The following is a 15,716-nucleotide window of genomic DNA, read 5'->3' as shown; positions in this document are numbered from 1 at the left end:
CGCCCACCACTTGTCGCTCCCGTTCACGTCCACGCCCAGTTAGCTCCCAACAATCCGGTCCCACTTGTAAGAAAGTGATTAAACGACTTAAATCATTTGATCAGTGTTTTTTGCAAAAAAAATTTACTAAATATGCGGGTTTTTTTGCAAAAAATTAGTGACCTTGTGGTTTTCTGCAAACGATGCCTTAAATATGATGATTTTAGCAATTAACTCTCGTCCGGCGTGTCGCCGAATTGTATCATCGAGATGGCATGGTGAATTCCGCGCTAGCCATTGTGCTCTGTTGACCAAAATAATAATAATAAATCACAGCAGTTGTCGTGCAGGTTGTCTGAAAGAAGAGCAGTTTAGGCCCATTTGATAGCTCTGCATTTTTTAAATATTTTGAGAATACTACAGTTTTTTTAAATACTATGGTTTTAATTACTTTAAGCGTTTGGTCCAAAAAACTATGGTATTTATACCACAGTATTTCTCAAAATGCAGTATTTTCTCTGTCAAATAAAAAGAACGTTGAACCTCTTTTTTCAAAACAGAGCAGGCGAAGAAAACGAGCCTGTTGCTTCGTCCTCGACTCCTCATTCACTCCCAAGCCGCCGACGCTCTCTCGTTGCTGAAAATCATCTCCGTCGGTTACCATGGACAACAAAGAGACGCCCATGAAAAAAACAACGACTACGCTCGGCTATTATCTGTTGCCTTCTCTTCTTAAGGAGGCCCGTGGCATGAAGCCAGCAGATCTTGCTTGCAGAGGAAGACTCCTGCCGCCTGATCAAGATTGCAATCACCGCCGCTCCTACTTCTCTTTGTGCGACTGCTACAGTGCCGGCCAGCCGACAGCAAGTCGAGTCACCTTGCTGTAACTGAGAGCAAGGAGTTGGTGACTAGTGCAGTGTACGGTGTTCCTCATTTTTGTAAGCTGCAGGCCTAACTTTGGGCGTCGTGGTTGATAGTTTGACAGTAGACTTTGTGCATGTGGGTGGCCTTTTTGCATGGCCGTTGGGTCTGCAACTGCTGGGAGCTAAGGAGAAAACGCTAGCTAGCTATTACATACGTTGGTATATACCAACGTATTTCCAATACAAGGAGTACAACACTAGCCAAACAACTCAAAGTATTTCTAATACTTCAAAATACTGTAGTATATCAAAACTGTGGTATCTTCTACCTACATACTCCCTTCGTCTCAAAATAAGTGACTCGACTTTGTATTAACTTTGTACTTTTGGGACGGAGGAAGTACTAAACTCTGATCCTCTATTTGAAAGTTTAAAGTCGTGCTTTTGTCTCAAATATTTTTTGATTTGTTGCAGCTAGGGAAATAAAAAAGAGCAGTTCAGTCTGACCGTGCATTTTGTCCAAATACAAGAAGAGCAGTTCAGGCTTTTGTCTGAAAGAAGAGCTGCTCAAGGTGAAGGCTGCGAGCAGGGTTGTCAAGATGCCAAGGAATGGTGATGTGTCGTACACATATGCTAAAATCAGTCTACAGGGTTGTTTAGTTCTAGCAATACTAGCAAAAAAGTCTGTGCGTTGCATTGGGAGAAACAAAAAAATAAAAAAATAAAAGACGTGAAATGTAAAAAAAAACATGACGTGGCCTCCTGCGCACCTGGGTCGGCCCATCTTGCCCTCCTCTTCAGCAAGGTTCCCTGGGAGCATCTAGTTAACGACCGCTCCTTCGGGAGCCTCGCAACGATCAGCGCCACTTGGCGCGCTCTCAGCCATTCGCCACGTGTCGCGCTCTGGACGCTCCCTTCAGATTTTATTATTTTTATTTTTCCGCACGCGTTTTCGGCTTTTTAAACGATTTTTTTGGGTTTTTTCGACGTTTTGGTTTTCCCCCGGTCTTTCTTAGCTTTTCGATTCAAAAAGAATTTTTGATTTTTTTTCACGAAAAAACGCGTTTTCTTCTTTTTTATTTCGTGAAAGTCACGGGTTTTTTTTCCGTGAGAGGCACGGTTGTGCTTTAGCGAGAGTCACGGCCGTACCTCTCGGAAACGATAAAAACGCATTTTCTGTTTTTTTTCTTTCGCGAGAATTACGGTTTTGCTTTCGCGAGAGACACGGTTGTGCTTTCGCGAGAGTCACGGTCGTGCCTCTCGGAAAGGGAAAAACAAAACACGTTTTCTGAAGGAAATATGCCCTAGAGGCAATAATAAAGTTATTATTTATTTCCTTATATCATGATAAAAGTTTATTATTCATGCTAGAATTGTATTAACCGGAAACATAATACATGTGTGAATACATAGACAAACAGAGTGTCACTAGTATGTCTCTACTAGACTAGCTTGTTAATCAAAGATGGTTATATTTCCTAACCATGGACAAAGAGTTGTCATTTAATTAATAGGATCACATCATTAGTTGAATGATCTGATTGACATGACCCATTCCATTAGCTTAGCACCCGATCGTTTAGTATGTTGCTATTGCTTTCTTCATGACTTATACATGTTCCTATGACTATGAGATTATGCAACTCCCGTTTGCCGGAGGAACACTTTATGTGCTACCAAACGTCACAACGTAACTGGGTGATTATAAAGGAGCTCTGCAGGTGTCTCCAAAGGTACATGTTGGGTTGGCGTATTTTGAGATTAGGATTTGTCACTCCGATTGTCGGAGAGGTATCTCTGGGCCCTCTCGGTAATGCACATCACTTAAGCCTTGCAAGCATTGTAACTAATGAGTTAGTTGCGGGATGATGTATTACAGAACGAGTAAAGAGACTTGCCGGTAACGAGATTGAACTAGGTATGGATACCGACGATCGAATCTCGGGCAAGTAACATACCGATGACAAAGGGAACAACGTATGTTGTTATGCGGTCTGACCGATAAAAGATCTTCGTAGAATATGTAGGAGCCAATATGAGCATCCAGGTTCCGCTATTGGTTATCGACCGGAGACGTGTCTCGGTCATGTCTACATTGTTCTCGAACCCGTAGGGTCCGCACGCTTAAGGTTACGATGACAGTTATATTATGAGTTTATGCATTTTGATGTACCGAAGGTTGTTCGGAGTCCCGGATGTGATCGCGGACATGACGAGGAGTCTCGAAATGGTCGAGACATAAAGATTGATATATTGGAAGCCTATGTTTGGATATTGAAAGTGTTCCGGGTGAAATCGGGATTTTACCGGAGTACCGGGAGGTTACCGGAACCCCCCGGGAGGTATATGGCCCTTAATGGGCCTTAGTGGAAGAGAGGAGAGGTGGCCAGAGATGGGCCGCGCGCCCCTCCCCCCCTTGGTCCGAATTGGACAAGGAGAGGGGGCCGGCCCCCCTTCCTCCTCTCTCTCCTCTTCCCCCCCCCCCCCTCCACGAATCCTATTCCAACTAGGAAAGGGGAGAGTCCTACTCCCAGAGGGAGTAGGACTCCTCCTGGCGCGCCTCTCCTGGCCGGCCGGCTCCCCTCCCTTGAACCTTTATATACGGAGGCAGGGGCACCCCCTAGAGACACAAGTTGATCCACTTGATCATATTCTTAGCCGTGTGCGGTGCCCCCTTCCACCATAGTCCTCGATAATATTGTAGCGGTGCTTAGGCGAAGCCTTGCGACGGTAGTACATCAAGATCGTCATCACGCCGTCGTGCTGACGGAACTCTTCCCCGACACTTTGCTGGATCGGAGTCCGGGGATCGTCATCGAGCTGAACGTGTGCTAGAACTCGGAGGTGCCGTAGTTTCGGTGCTTGATCGGTCGGGCCGTGGAGACGTACAACTACATCAACCAAACGCTTCCGTTGTCGATCTACAAGGGTACGTGGATCATACTCTCCCCTCTCGTTGCTATGCATCACCATGATCTTGCGTGTGCGTAAGAAATTTTTTGAAATTACTACGAAACCCAATATTTTCTGTTTTTTTTTCGTTCGTGAGAGTCACAGTTTTGCTTCCGCGAGAGGCACGGTTGTGCTTACGCGAAAGCCACGGCCATGCCTCTCGGAAAGGGAAGAAAAATACGCATTTTCTGTTTTTTTTTCTTTCGCGAGAGTCATGGTTTTGCTTTTGTGAGAGGCACGGTTGTGCTTTCGCGAGAGTCACGGCCGTGCCTCTCGAAAACGAAAAAAACACGTTTTTTATTTTTTTTTCCTTACACGAGAGTCATGGTTTTGCTTTCACGAGAGGCACGGTTGTGATTTTGCGAGAGGTACGGGCGTGCCTCTTTCGGAAAGGGAAAAAAAGCCGTGCTCCTGGTTCGGTTTTTTCGCCCGGTTTTTTTTGTGAAAAAAAAGTTTATCAAAACCTATCAACATGGGATCTAGTTTTGGATATCTCGACGCGAGGAATCCAATAATGAAAACGGTTCGAGATTTGGACGCACAGTTTAAGAGATAAAACATTTTAAATAAACGGATCTACGAAAAAAAGGGACAACTCCTCGATTGCGACAAGTGGCACGCTGCATATGCGTCACTTGTCGCGACCTGGGAAAATGAAGTGTTCTTTACAACGAGTACTCCTTAATTAGTGATTTCGAGATTCCCTATGTCTTGGGATGCCCCTCGGGCGCCTTTTGCGATGGTTGAGCGTCTTGGCGCCCACGCTCGTGGGCTGGCCCAAGACTAAGACCAGCGACCAGCTGGTTTCCCTGTTCACTCGATCGCGCTAACAGGTCAATTATTGACTTTCTTTTAGAAAAGAAAAGGAAACAAAATAGGAAAAATTAAAAAAATCCGGGAATTCAAAAATGTCCACAGATTTGAAAGAGAAAGTCACAAACTTTGAAATAGTTCACAAAAGTTAATCGATTAAGAAAAAGTTAATAGAATTTGAAAAGACCATAAAATTTGGAAAAACTTCATCGAAGTTGAAAAAATAACCATCAAATTTCAAAGTCGTTCATTCTTTTTAAAAAAATCACTAGAATTGAAAAAAAGTTCATTAATTATGAAAATAGGTTCATCCAATTTGAAAAAAATTCATCGAAGTTTGAAATTTTTATGCATTTAGGAAAAGAAAAGAGGAACAGGAAAGCAAAAAACAAAAGAAAATGTAGAAAACATAGGAGGGGCATTTCCTGTACGTAAAAAACGAAGAAAGGTATGTATGGGGCCTAGTGGTTATTGCAGTTCCCTCGCAACGAGGAGGTCCCGACTTCGAACCCTGTCGCTTGCACTCACGCATCTTTTTAGAAGTTTAAACCGGAAAAAAACATAAATAGACCCATCCAAAAGTTGGGGTGTGTGTGCCGGTTTGCAGAATGACCTGCAACCGGCCGTTTGATTTAACCATTTTATAAATGTTAAATAAATTTGAATATTTTTTATGTCTTTTTAGAAGTTTAAACAGGAAAAAAACGTAAATAGGCCCACCCAAAAGTTGGAGTGTGTGTGCCGGTTTGCAAAATAACCTACAACCGGCGTTTAAGGCGCCATATAGGATTTGCTTATCTGGCTTGTAAAGGTAGGAAAAATTTCTCATGTACCGAGCCATCTGGTGCTATCAACGCACCCGTTTGATTTAACCATTTTATAAATGTCAAATAAATCTGAATCTTTTTTATGCCTTTTTAGAAGTTTAAACAGGAAAAAAGACGTAAATAGGCCCACCCAAAAGTTGGGGTGTGTGTGTGCCGGTTTGCAGAATGACCTGCAACCGGCGTTTAAGGCGCCATATAGGATTTGCTCATCTGGCTCGCGAAGGTAGGGAAAATTTCTGGTGTACCGGGCCATCTGGTGCTACCAACGCACCCGTTTAATTTAACCATTTTATAAATGTCAAATAAATCTGAATTTTTTTATGCCGTAATAGTAACAAGAATACATGTTATTATAGTTTTTCCAAATCCATCGTCAAAACATAATATGAGAAACAAAAATAACATTTTTTTATGATAAGAAAATGGGACGGTTGACTGCGCCGCCTCAACGCGGACACGGGGACCAAGAAGGCTACTCCGGCCATTACAACACCTTTCCGGCTGCCCCGACTATTTAAAGCAGCCAGGGCTCGCCGTCAAACCCAATCTCCTCTCCTCCACACACCGCCACCTATCCTTCTCCCCACTCCTCTTCTCTCATCTGCATGTTGCATTGATGGGCAAGTACGACAGTTGGTAATCGGCGTCGGTGGGTGGATCTACGAGGAGCTCTTGATTGTGGCGCCATCGCCCATGGTTTCCGGCCCGTCGACATCCACCACTTTGATGGTCAAGGAGGAGGTGGTGCTCTTTGACGATGACAAGAGCAGTAGCAGTTGCCCCTCCTCGGCTACGTGCACAGACGACGAATTCGCGACGCAAAATAGAGTTGTTGTTTGTATTGTCGCTCTGCGACCGCGATCCGATGTTGCACTAGCCACCGCACAACCGCGACATCAAAATTGGATGCAGCGTCAAGGAGGAGCCACCGCATACGTAACCGCGGTGTCCAAATCAGACCCACGTCAAGGAGGAGCCAGCCTTTCGCCTCACAGCTAGGCCGGCCACTTCATCCAGCTGGCGTCCCCACACGTCGTTTCTAGCACGAGAAGGAGGTGGCGCCATCACCGCCCTAACAACTGTCTGGAAGCCAGGCCGCCCGGTGAAGGAGGAGGAGGTGCCCGACCCGACGATCGCCAACGTGCACATCCACCTCCTCTACTACCTTGGATGTGGCGACAACGCTTCCTCCTTGCACACTATGATAGTAGCTGAAGGCGGCATCTGAGCAGGCATGCCGAGAGCGGCATTTGCTGCGTCCAACATGACGCCCGACTAAGTCCGCGATGGCCGGGACCTCACGTTGCCCTGGGCTGAGGATCGGCCCAGGACCACCGCGCAGACGTCCCCTCACTGTCGGCGCCGGACGAGTGATCAACTCCTCAAAGTGGGGATGAAGGAGTTCAAGTGCGTCCCGTGCCCTCGCCGACAATGGCAATGTCAAGAGCGTGTCCACGGGTCAACTGTCACCGCCAGAAGGACGCTGCCCAGCGGGGCAGATGGAGGCAACCGAACAACTATATCCGAAGACTTTCCGTTGTTGGAAGGACAACGATGTTGACGAAAGGGACGATGGCGAAGGTACCGACGGTTTAGGAGGCCATGCCTAAAAGGTCACCGGTCATACTTCACTTAGTTTAGTTTAGGTTTATTTTAATTTTATTCGGTTTAGTTTACATATCAAAACTTGCTTCTTTTGATTGTAAATATATCAAAACTTTAAAAAACATTGTTCAATTTACATGAATTTCGTCCGTCTTAAATTACTCATTTGAACTAGTGTGAATATTCAATATCTGTGGTTGGATGGTCAGGTCTCACTGTCAACCGCGTTGGGGTTATCTTTACTTCGTCATGATTGGATGTTCGGCTCTCACACTGTTTTAAAGTTATTTTTACTTGATCATGGTTGGATGGTCGGTTCTCTGTCAACCGGATTAGAATTGTCGCCCCTACCCTTACTCCACGACATCACTAAATCCGCGGTACAGCTGCATTTACTCCACGATGATTGATGGCGCACTACACTACAAAGATCCGCGGTCCGCGTCGCCTGTCCCGTGACCGCTTGCTTGCAGCTGCACAACTTGCTCCCCTCAGTCCTCGCTCTGGGCTAGCTGTTTCCCCATGGACGGCGACGACTGCGACGCCGGCGGCGAGTGGATCTGGGTGCGTCGACCGCAGGAAGCGGAAGCTGCGGCTGCGGCGGCGGGGTGGCCGGCGGAGGAGGCGCGGCCTCTGAAGGTGGTGTTTGGGTCCCCAGCCAGGTACTTCACCGACGCGGCGCCGATCGGGAACGGCCGTCTCGGCGCCTTGGTCTGGGGCGGCGTCACCTCCGAGAAGCTCCAGCTCAACCGTAATTAAACAGACCCCCTTCCCCTCTTCTGAAGGCTTAATTACTCTGCTATAATATCCCCAAATTTAGTGAAAATCTTGTCTTGGGGGTTTTTTGGTCGGGAAGCGCTCTCGTTCCAGCTCGGGAATCAAATTCACCCAGAAACACCACAGCAATAACAATGCTCTTAACAGATGATGATCTAGAACCTCGATTTTAAAACTATGACATCTTGAATAGCAACAAAACAAGACAAGATATATAGCACTTTTACTGAAAGTAGTATGATTTGAAGTCTGGAGTGCACTGTCGGAATGTGTGCATGGTTTTGCAGATCCTTCATGCCAGGATTCTTCTTTACACTTTTTAAATGAAAATGATAGTGATCATATTTATTGATCTTGCATGTGTTCTCCGAAAGTACAATCATACCACTTTTCTGAACAGATGACGTGAAAATTAGGAAGCTTCGTTTTCATTATTCTGTTACTTTTTCCCTATAAGTGAATGATATCAGTCTTTTTTGTCTCCTTTCCCCACTCATGTATACCTTTCACTGTTTCACATACACCTTCACTCATATTAGCTTTCTTTAATATTACCTATCTGTTTATTTTTGTAGAGTTTATTGCTTCATATCAAAACTGTTGATGCAGATGATACATTATGGACGGGCGGACCTGGTAATTATACAAACCCCAAAGCACCTACTGTTCTTTCTGAAGTAAGGAGCCTTGTTGATAAGGGACTGTATCCTGAAGCTACAGCTGTTGCTTATGGCCTGTCTGGTGATGAGACGCAGGTACACATTTTGCTTTAGGTTGATGGAAGAGTTGTGCTGCTATATCGACGTTTAAACATTGCTTATGTTTTAAATGTAGAGTTACCAGCCTCTCGGTGATATTGATCTTGCCTTTGGTGAGCATATCAAGTATACAAATTATAAAAGATACCTTGATTTGGAATCTGCAACAGTCAATGTCACATACAGTGTTGGGGAAGTAGTGTACTCAAGGGAACACTTCTCCTCAAATCCAAATCAAGTAATTGCGACTAAAATCTCTGCAAACAAACCAGGAGCTGTCTCCTGTACAGTATCTTTAGCAACACCACTAGATCACCGGATTCGTGTAACAGATGCAAATGAAATAATCATGGAGGGTAGCTGCCCAGGAGAAAGGCCTGCGGGAGATGACAATGCATCTGATCATCCTCCGGGAATGAAATTTTGTGCTATTCTCTACCTGCTGACGAGTGGTGCCAATGGCCAAGTGCAAGTATTAAATGATAAGATGCTGAAACTTGATGGTGCCGACTCAGCGGTTTTGCTCCTTGCAGCTGCAACCTCATTTGAAGGGCCATTTGTCAAGCCTTCTGAATCGACACTTGATCCAGTGACATCAGCATTCACAACATTAAATATGGCCAGGAGCATGTCATATGCACAGCTAAAAGCTTATCACATGGATGATTACCAGAGTCTTTTCCAGCGTGTGTCCTTGCAACTTTCACGAGGCTCTAATGATGTACTTGGAGGTAGCACTTTGGCTCACTTACCTGAGAATATCTCTCAGGATACTGCAGTATCTGATTGCACTGTGCAGATGGTTGACAGTTCAAGGTTAAACGAGCTTAATAATTCAGAGAAGCCTACCGTAGACAGAATTATAAGTTTTAGACATGATGAAGATCCTTCTCTGGTAGAACTTCTGTTTCAGTTTGGGCGCTATCTACTCATTTCTTGTTCGAGGCCTGGAACTCAGGTTTCCAATCTGCAAGGAATATGGAACAACGAGACTAAGGCACCATGGGGGTATGTTTTTACAACATATCTTGTCTTGTTTTGTTGTTTATGTCAGCTATATATCTTGGGGTGTTATTTTTTAGACTATTGAATAAGAAAACGGCTGCAACTGTTCGTCTGGGTCACACTTTGTAGAACTTGTGTATTCAGAGAACACGTCATAAATATCATCCTAATGGGGTCACAAAGGACCAACTCTGTGAAATTGATTGTCCTTGCATGCAGTCTGGTGTTACATGACCATTTTTGCTATGGCAAGCAATAAATTTTAGAAGTTTGAAAAGTCTCATAACAATCCTTAGCTGTTCTGCATCAAAATGAGGAAAATATAAGTGGAAAACATGATAAGTGGCCCTTTCTCTTAATATGTTTTAAAACTATCATGTAGAAGTTAATCTAATTTGCACATTTCACAAGTTAAGAGTTAAGACTAGTCTTTTCTTTTGAACTGAAGAGACTGGCCTTTGGCTTCAGTTTTAAGGTTTAAAGCTGTATTCATTTTTCTGTAGATTAATTAAGGATTCTCGTGTACACACATTGTGATCCTATTACTTGCAAAAGTAACACACATTTGGCCTTTTCGATGTTAAGACACCGAAGTAATTGAGGCCAACATTTTGTGTATCCAGTTGATGTTAATACATACAGGCATGCTCACTCCCTTAAACACATTGGATAATCAGTTACCAAATAAGCATATTGATTAACGCTCATATTCCCATTATTTTTATGTTATATTAGGCACATGGATTGACACAGCATGACAAAACACTGAATACATATGAAGAAAGCCACAAAAAATTAAAATTCCCCGCATTAGTTTCTTAAATATAGGTTTTGGGATTCTTTATATAAAGAATGTAACTTTGATTTTTTTATGATGTAAAAAAATGTAACTTGAATTTTCGGGAAGATAATTTAGTATATTTTTCCTTAATTTCTGGTGCATTCTGAACAATTGATCTACTAAAGGGGTTATCCATCTTTTATTCAAGTAAATTTTGTTGTGGGTAATATTGATTCTCTTGCCATTTGTAGCAACTTAATGCTGAATTTACTGCAGCAAATACCTTAGTGTTTGTAATGTAAGTTATTTGAGAGTATATTGATGATAGTCCTATTTACACTATTTTCTGGCAGTCCAAGTTTGATAACAATATGTCATTCCTTTCACTTTCCAGTACAGCTCCCCATCCAAATATAAATCTACAAATGAATTACTGGCCATCACTTCCTTGCAACCTTAGTGAATGCCAAGACCCACTATTCGACTTCATTGGATCCCTTTCGGTCAATGGGGCTAAGACGGCAAAAGTAAGTCTACTTTCATAAAAGAGAGTCTCTGGAAACAGTGTGTTCTCTACCCTGTATAGTCATGAGTGTTCCAACATAGTTTTCTACTTTGTAGTGAATTGAACTTTTATGAATACTATTTCTTGTGGCCATGGCCTATAGCCTTGGATCCTACTCCTAGCAGCATCACTGAGGTCTGACAACAAAGAAATAGCAGTGATGCTACTAGAAGCCTGGGACCTGCCAGTTTGCACAAGGGGCAATAGTTAGCTGTGCAGTTTCTTCTTTCTATAGGATTTTGATTGCATATGTACATGTCTATAATGCCTACCCCAACTTGTTTGGGACTAAAGGCTTAGAAAAGAAAAGAGAGATGTACATGTCTATAATCTGTCCCTTTGACCCAATAGCAATACAAAGGTCGTTCTGTTGACAGTCACTACTACACGAGGATTGAAAAAGACCAATCTAACAAGGCAATTAGTTATTCAAATATCTGATTTCCACTGCATGCTACAGTACCACGACAACACTTGCTCCACGACATTATAAGTATATCTAGGTGATAGGGCTTTTCCTCACTTCATTCTTAGTGTCACTGAGTATCGACTATTGAGTTTTTACTGTTAACGTGACAACGTAAATGTGAATACAAAATTTGAAGTTTGAGAGGCACTTGCCCTTGATCACTCAAGGATAAAGAATTGCAACTTTGTGCATCTTCTTGATGAATCATTTGGACAACTCTATTTAATGGTTTGTGTGTATTAGAATCTAGATGAATTCTACTTCGTGTTTAAACATATTACTAGATTTTATTTTATTCAGTTTACATGTTCCAAATGGATTTATAGCATAGTTTGGAACCTTGTATTTCATGGGAACTTTTTGAGGTAATGATATGTTTTCTTGACAGGTGAATTACGGAGCTAATGGCTGGGTTAGTCACCAAGTCACAGACTTGTGGGCAAAAACATCACCGGATGCTGGTGATCCTTCATGGGCTCTATGGCCAATGGGTGGGCCATGGCTTGCTACACACCTGTGGGAACACTACAGTTTTACAATGGACAGAGTGAGTGATGACATGGGCATGAAATGCAATGCCATGCAGTACTTGTATGCGTTACTTTCTTGTATCACCTTTAAGCACAGATTGTGATCATACGTCATAGGCAGATATGCGAATTACTGTCGCCGCTTGCTTATATTGGAGCCTAATCTCCCTTTATGTTTATGTGATTACACTATCTTATTTGAAGAATTGGTGGTAAAAGGTAGGCCTAAACCAAATATGAGGGATAAGGCAAGCACTAATAAATTTGGATTAGACAAACTGGTTAACTGTACTAAAAGATAACGATGTTTAGCAGCAATGACTGGCCAATAGTGTTTAACTATCCTGTTGAATCGATTGTTGGTTCATCTACCTTTTTCATGTGTTCTGATTGATGGATAATGTCTTGGAGGATGTTGTGAATATATGGTGAATTCCATACTGATAGCTTTGCCGCAAAGTGCAAGCTCATCTTCTGGAGATTGGAGAGACATAAATGTGATATAGACAAGATCAAGTTACCTCAGATGTGATATTCTGTTCTTTTTTTGCAGGAATTTTTGGAGAGAACAGCGTATCCACTTTTGGAAGGATCTGCCTCCTTTCTGTTGTCCTGGTTGATTGAAGGCCAAGAAGGCTATCTGGAGACCAATCCTTCTACTTCCCCAGAGCATTATTTTATTGCTGCCGATGGCAAGAAAGCATCTGTGAGCTATTCAACAACCATGGACATGTCAATTATTAGAGAAGTATTCTCAGCTGTTCTTCTGTCTGCTGATGTAAGTCTTCATTTTTATTTACTGTTGTTGAAAGAGACAGGCTTCATTGAATATGCAGATACTTTGGTGATACTATGAATGAATCATGCAGATTTAAAACGTTATACTAGAGTTATAGTTAAGTCTTATCATTCTGGCATGTATTTATTTGAATGTTTATGTGATGAAATATTCATACGTGTCTTATCAGATTTTAGGAAAATCCAGCACTGATGTGGTTCAGAGGATAAAAGCGGCACTTCCAAGGCTCCCACCGATAAAAATTGGTAGAGATGGTACAATCATGGAATGGGTCTGTATAAACCTTTTATTTTTTTTATCTCTCAAAATGATTTGCATTGGTCTGTTCAGTTTCATAATACTTGTTTTTTATGCGCAGGCACAAGATTTTAAGGATCCCGAGCCTCAGCACAGGCATGTATCTCATCTGTTTGGTCTTTATCCTGGACATACCATGACACTTGAGCAAACACCTGACCTCTGCAAAGCTGTTGCCAATACTCTTTATAAAAGAGGTAACTTTTTGGCATATCAAAAGGGCAGTATTATAATTTGATCCTTATTTGAAGTTATCAGTCTTTAGTTTGGGTTTGTTTCAAAAGAAATTATGATCTCAGAGAGCTTATTGTTAGATGATGACCTCCCGAGATTCCTTCACATGACGGTTACTCGATCTTGCACGAGCTCCTTTTTGCTGATCTCAGCATTTTTTAGATTTTGAGGGTTAACTGTTGAAGATAAGAGGAATGGACATATAGCACAGAAGAATAAAGGAGGAAGGCCATTCAGTGACATACTGTAACTGCATTCATCAAAAGCAGTATATGTATAAACAAAATTGTTTCAGTAGAGCAAAAATACAAACAACCCACAGCAACTTAAAAACTTCTTAAAACAGATGTTAGCTATACACTTATGCACACGAGCATCAGCTTGGGTGCTCAACAATTTTATTTTTTAAAATTTTATTTTTGGAACGGGGGTGCTCAACAATTTCTTTGTAGAAGGATAGCAAGGTTTAATGGGACTGGATCGACCACTGCTGTTCTCATGTAAAATTGAAATAAGCAGTAACCATGTTCCAAGAGGATAATTCAGTGTTGTCTGTGCCAGAATTTTTTAAACTTCTTACAAAGGTTGCTGATCTTATTTCCCCATGGCCATTTTCTTTCAAATGGCAAACAGTCTAGTGGTATTATTAAGTTGATTTTTTTCTTATGCGGTTTGCTTGCATGACCAGCTGTTATATTCATTTTTCCCACCTTTCAGTTTGATCTGAAAAATACTGTTATTTCAACAACTGCATGGCACTGTTAAGAATGTCAAATTTATTGTGTCTAAGGTCAAGGGCTAGCTGTTAGCCATCACTTTCTCTGTCTTTGCTGCTTAGCACTGAATTCTCTCTATTGTGTAGGTGATAAAGGCCCTGGATGGTCTACTTCATGGAAGATGGCCCTGTGGGCTCATCTTCACAACAGTAAGCATGCATACAAAATGATTCTGCAGCTAATCACTTTGATAGATCCAAAGCACGAGCATGAAAAGGAAGGAGGTCTATACAGCAATTTGTTCGCAGCGCATCCACCATTCCAGATTGATGCAAATTTTGGGTAAACCAGATCACCTTCAACCTAATCAACCATGATCCAATATGTTACCATAGCATGATTACCTTGAATTGTGACACATGAAGTTCCAGCTCTATTTGACAAAACCATTCAATTCACCACAGCCAGCTCTGTTTACCATAGTATGATTACCTCGTGGTGACTCTAAGCTGTAAATTGTTAACCACTTAAAAGAGGTCTAATAATAGTGACTGCTACTTAACTGCGACGATCGATTCACAAACATCACAATGATTGTCTTCTCTTGCAGATTCCCAGCTGCATTGTGCGAAATGCTTGTGCAGAGCACCGGGAGTGATCTGTACCTGCTCCCTGCTCTGCCCCGCGACAAGTGGCCCCATGGCAGCGTTAAAGGTTTGAGGGCCCGAGGCGGGTTGACGGTTAACATCTGCTGGAAAGAAGGTACCCTCCATGAAGCTCTTGTATGGTCTGGCAGCAGTGGGAACTCGCTTGCGAGGATCCACTACGGTGATCGCTCTGCCGTGATCAGTGCCTCCCCAGGCCAAGTTTACAGGTTCAACTCGGAGTTGAAGTGCTTGAAGACTTGGCTACTGTGAGAATGTACGTGTGCTGGTTCTGCGAAATCTGAAGGCATTATCTGTTGCAACAAAATTTACTGAATTCTCGGTGAGAACAATAATGGAACTATATCCTAAGGCACAGCCTGCTGACAAAATTTACTGAATTCTCGGTGACAACAATAATGGTGCTATCCTAAGGCACAATCCGGTGTGACAAAATTTACCGAATTCTCAGTGAGAACAATAATGGTACTGAATTCTCAGTGTGAACAATAATGGAGCGATCTCGTTGAACCTTTGCGCCGATTAAACTTCTTTATTATTCCGCTGAAGTTTTCTTGGGTTCTTTTCTTTTAAAATAAATAACGGGTGCATGTTCGTTGCCTGCATGAAGTCCAAAAAGAACCATATGGTGAACTTGCCCGATGTAGTCGCTTTGCACCCCGTGGTTTGAATATACCAACCCAATTATCATTCAAATCTAGCACTCACTCCTCTTCTCTCTATAGTGCCTAGCCTTATTCTTCCTCCAATTGTGCGCTGCCCGTGGAGATTAAAAATTGCAATGAACCAACAGTAAAGGAAAGAGACGGTTACAAACACCCTACTAGAGTTTAAAGACTACAATAGGCGCTCGCCGCTTGATATGAGATTTAGAAATCACTGAAAGAATCGTTGGTTGGAGCGTCACCTAATGCAGAACAGGCTTGCAATTCATCACCACCAGTCTAGAGAGTAGGAGAAACCGAACCATGCAGCATAACAACATGAAAGAAGATGTCGAAACGCCGCACAAGTAGCCAGCCAAATGCTCTCCTTGATAGACACATCAACTACCAAGATCCGAAGAGAGCCAACATATTTG

At 42.6% G+C, this 15,716-nt stretch overlaps 1 protein-coding gene across 1 annotated transcript; it reads left to right on the top strand.

Annotated features, from left to right (window-relative positions):
* Positions 1-7,459: 7,459 nt before the first annotated feature.
* Positions 7,460-15,155, top strand: LOC123085026 (alpha-L-fucosidase 2). Its single transcript, XM_044506581.1, has 10 exons — positions 7,460-7,790; positions 8,426-8,571; positions 8,651-9,582; positions 10,755-10,887; positions 11,783-11,941; positions 12,478-12,702; positions 12,893-12,994; positions 13,082-13,217; positions 14,117-14,312; positions 14,581-15,155. The coding sequence occupies exons 1-10, from the start codon at positions 7,562-7,564 to the stop codon at positions 14,885-14,887; spliced, it is 2,565 nt and encodes an 854-aa protein (XP_044362516.1). The 5' UTR covers positions 7,460-7,561; the 3' UTR covers positions 14,888-15,155.
* The last annotated feature ends 561 nt before the right edge of the window (positions 15,156-15,716 follow it).

Source organism: Triticum aestivum, chromosome 4A (assembly GCF_018294505.1).
Source record: "Triticum aestivum cultivar Chinese Spring chromosome 4A, IWGSC CS RefSeq v2.1, whole genome shotgun sequence".
NCBI lineage: Eukaryota > Viridiplantae > Streptophyta > Magnoliopsida > Poales > Poaceae > Triticum > Triticum aestivum.
The sequence above is the reverse complement of the archived record's forward strand: the minus strand, read 5'-3'. Positions and strand labels throughout refer to the sequence as shown.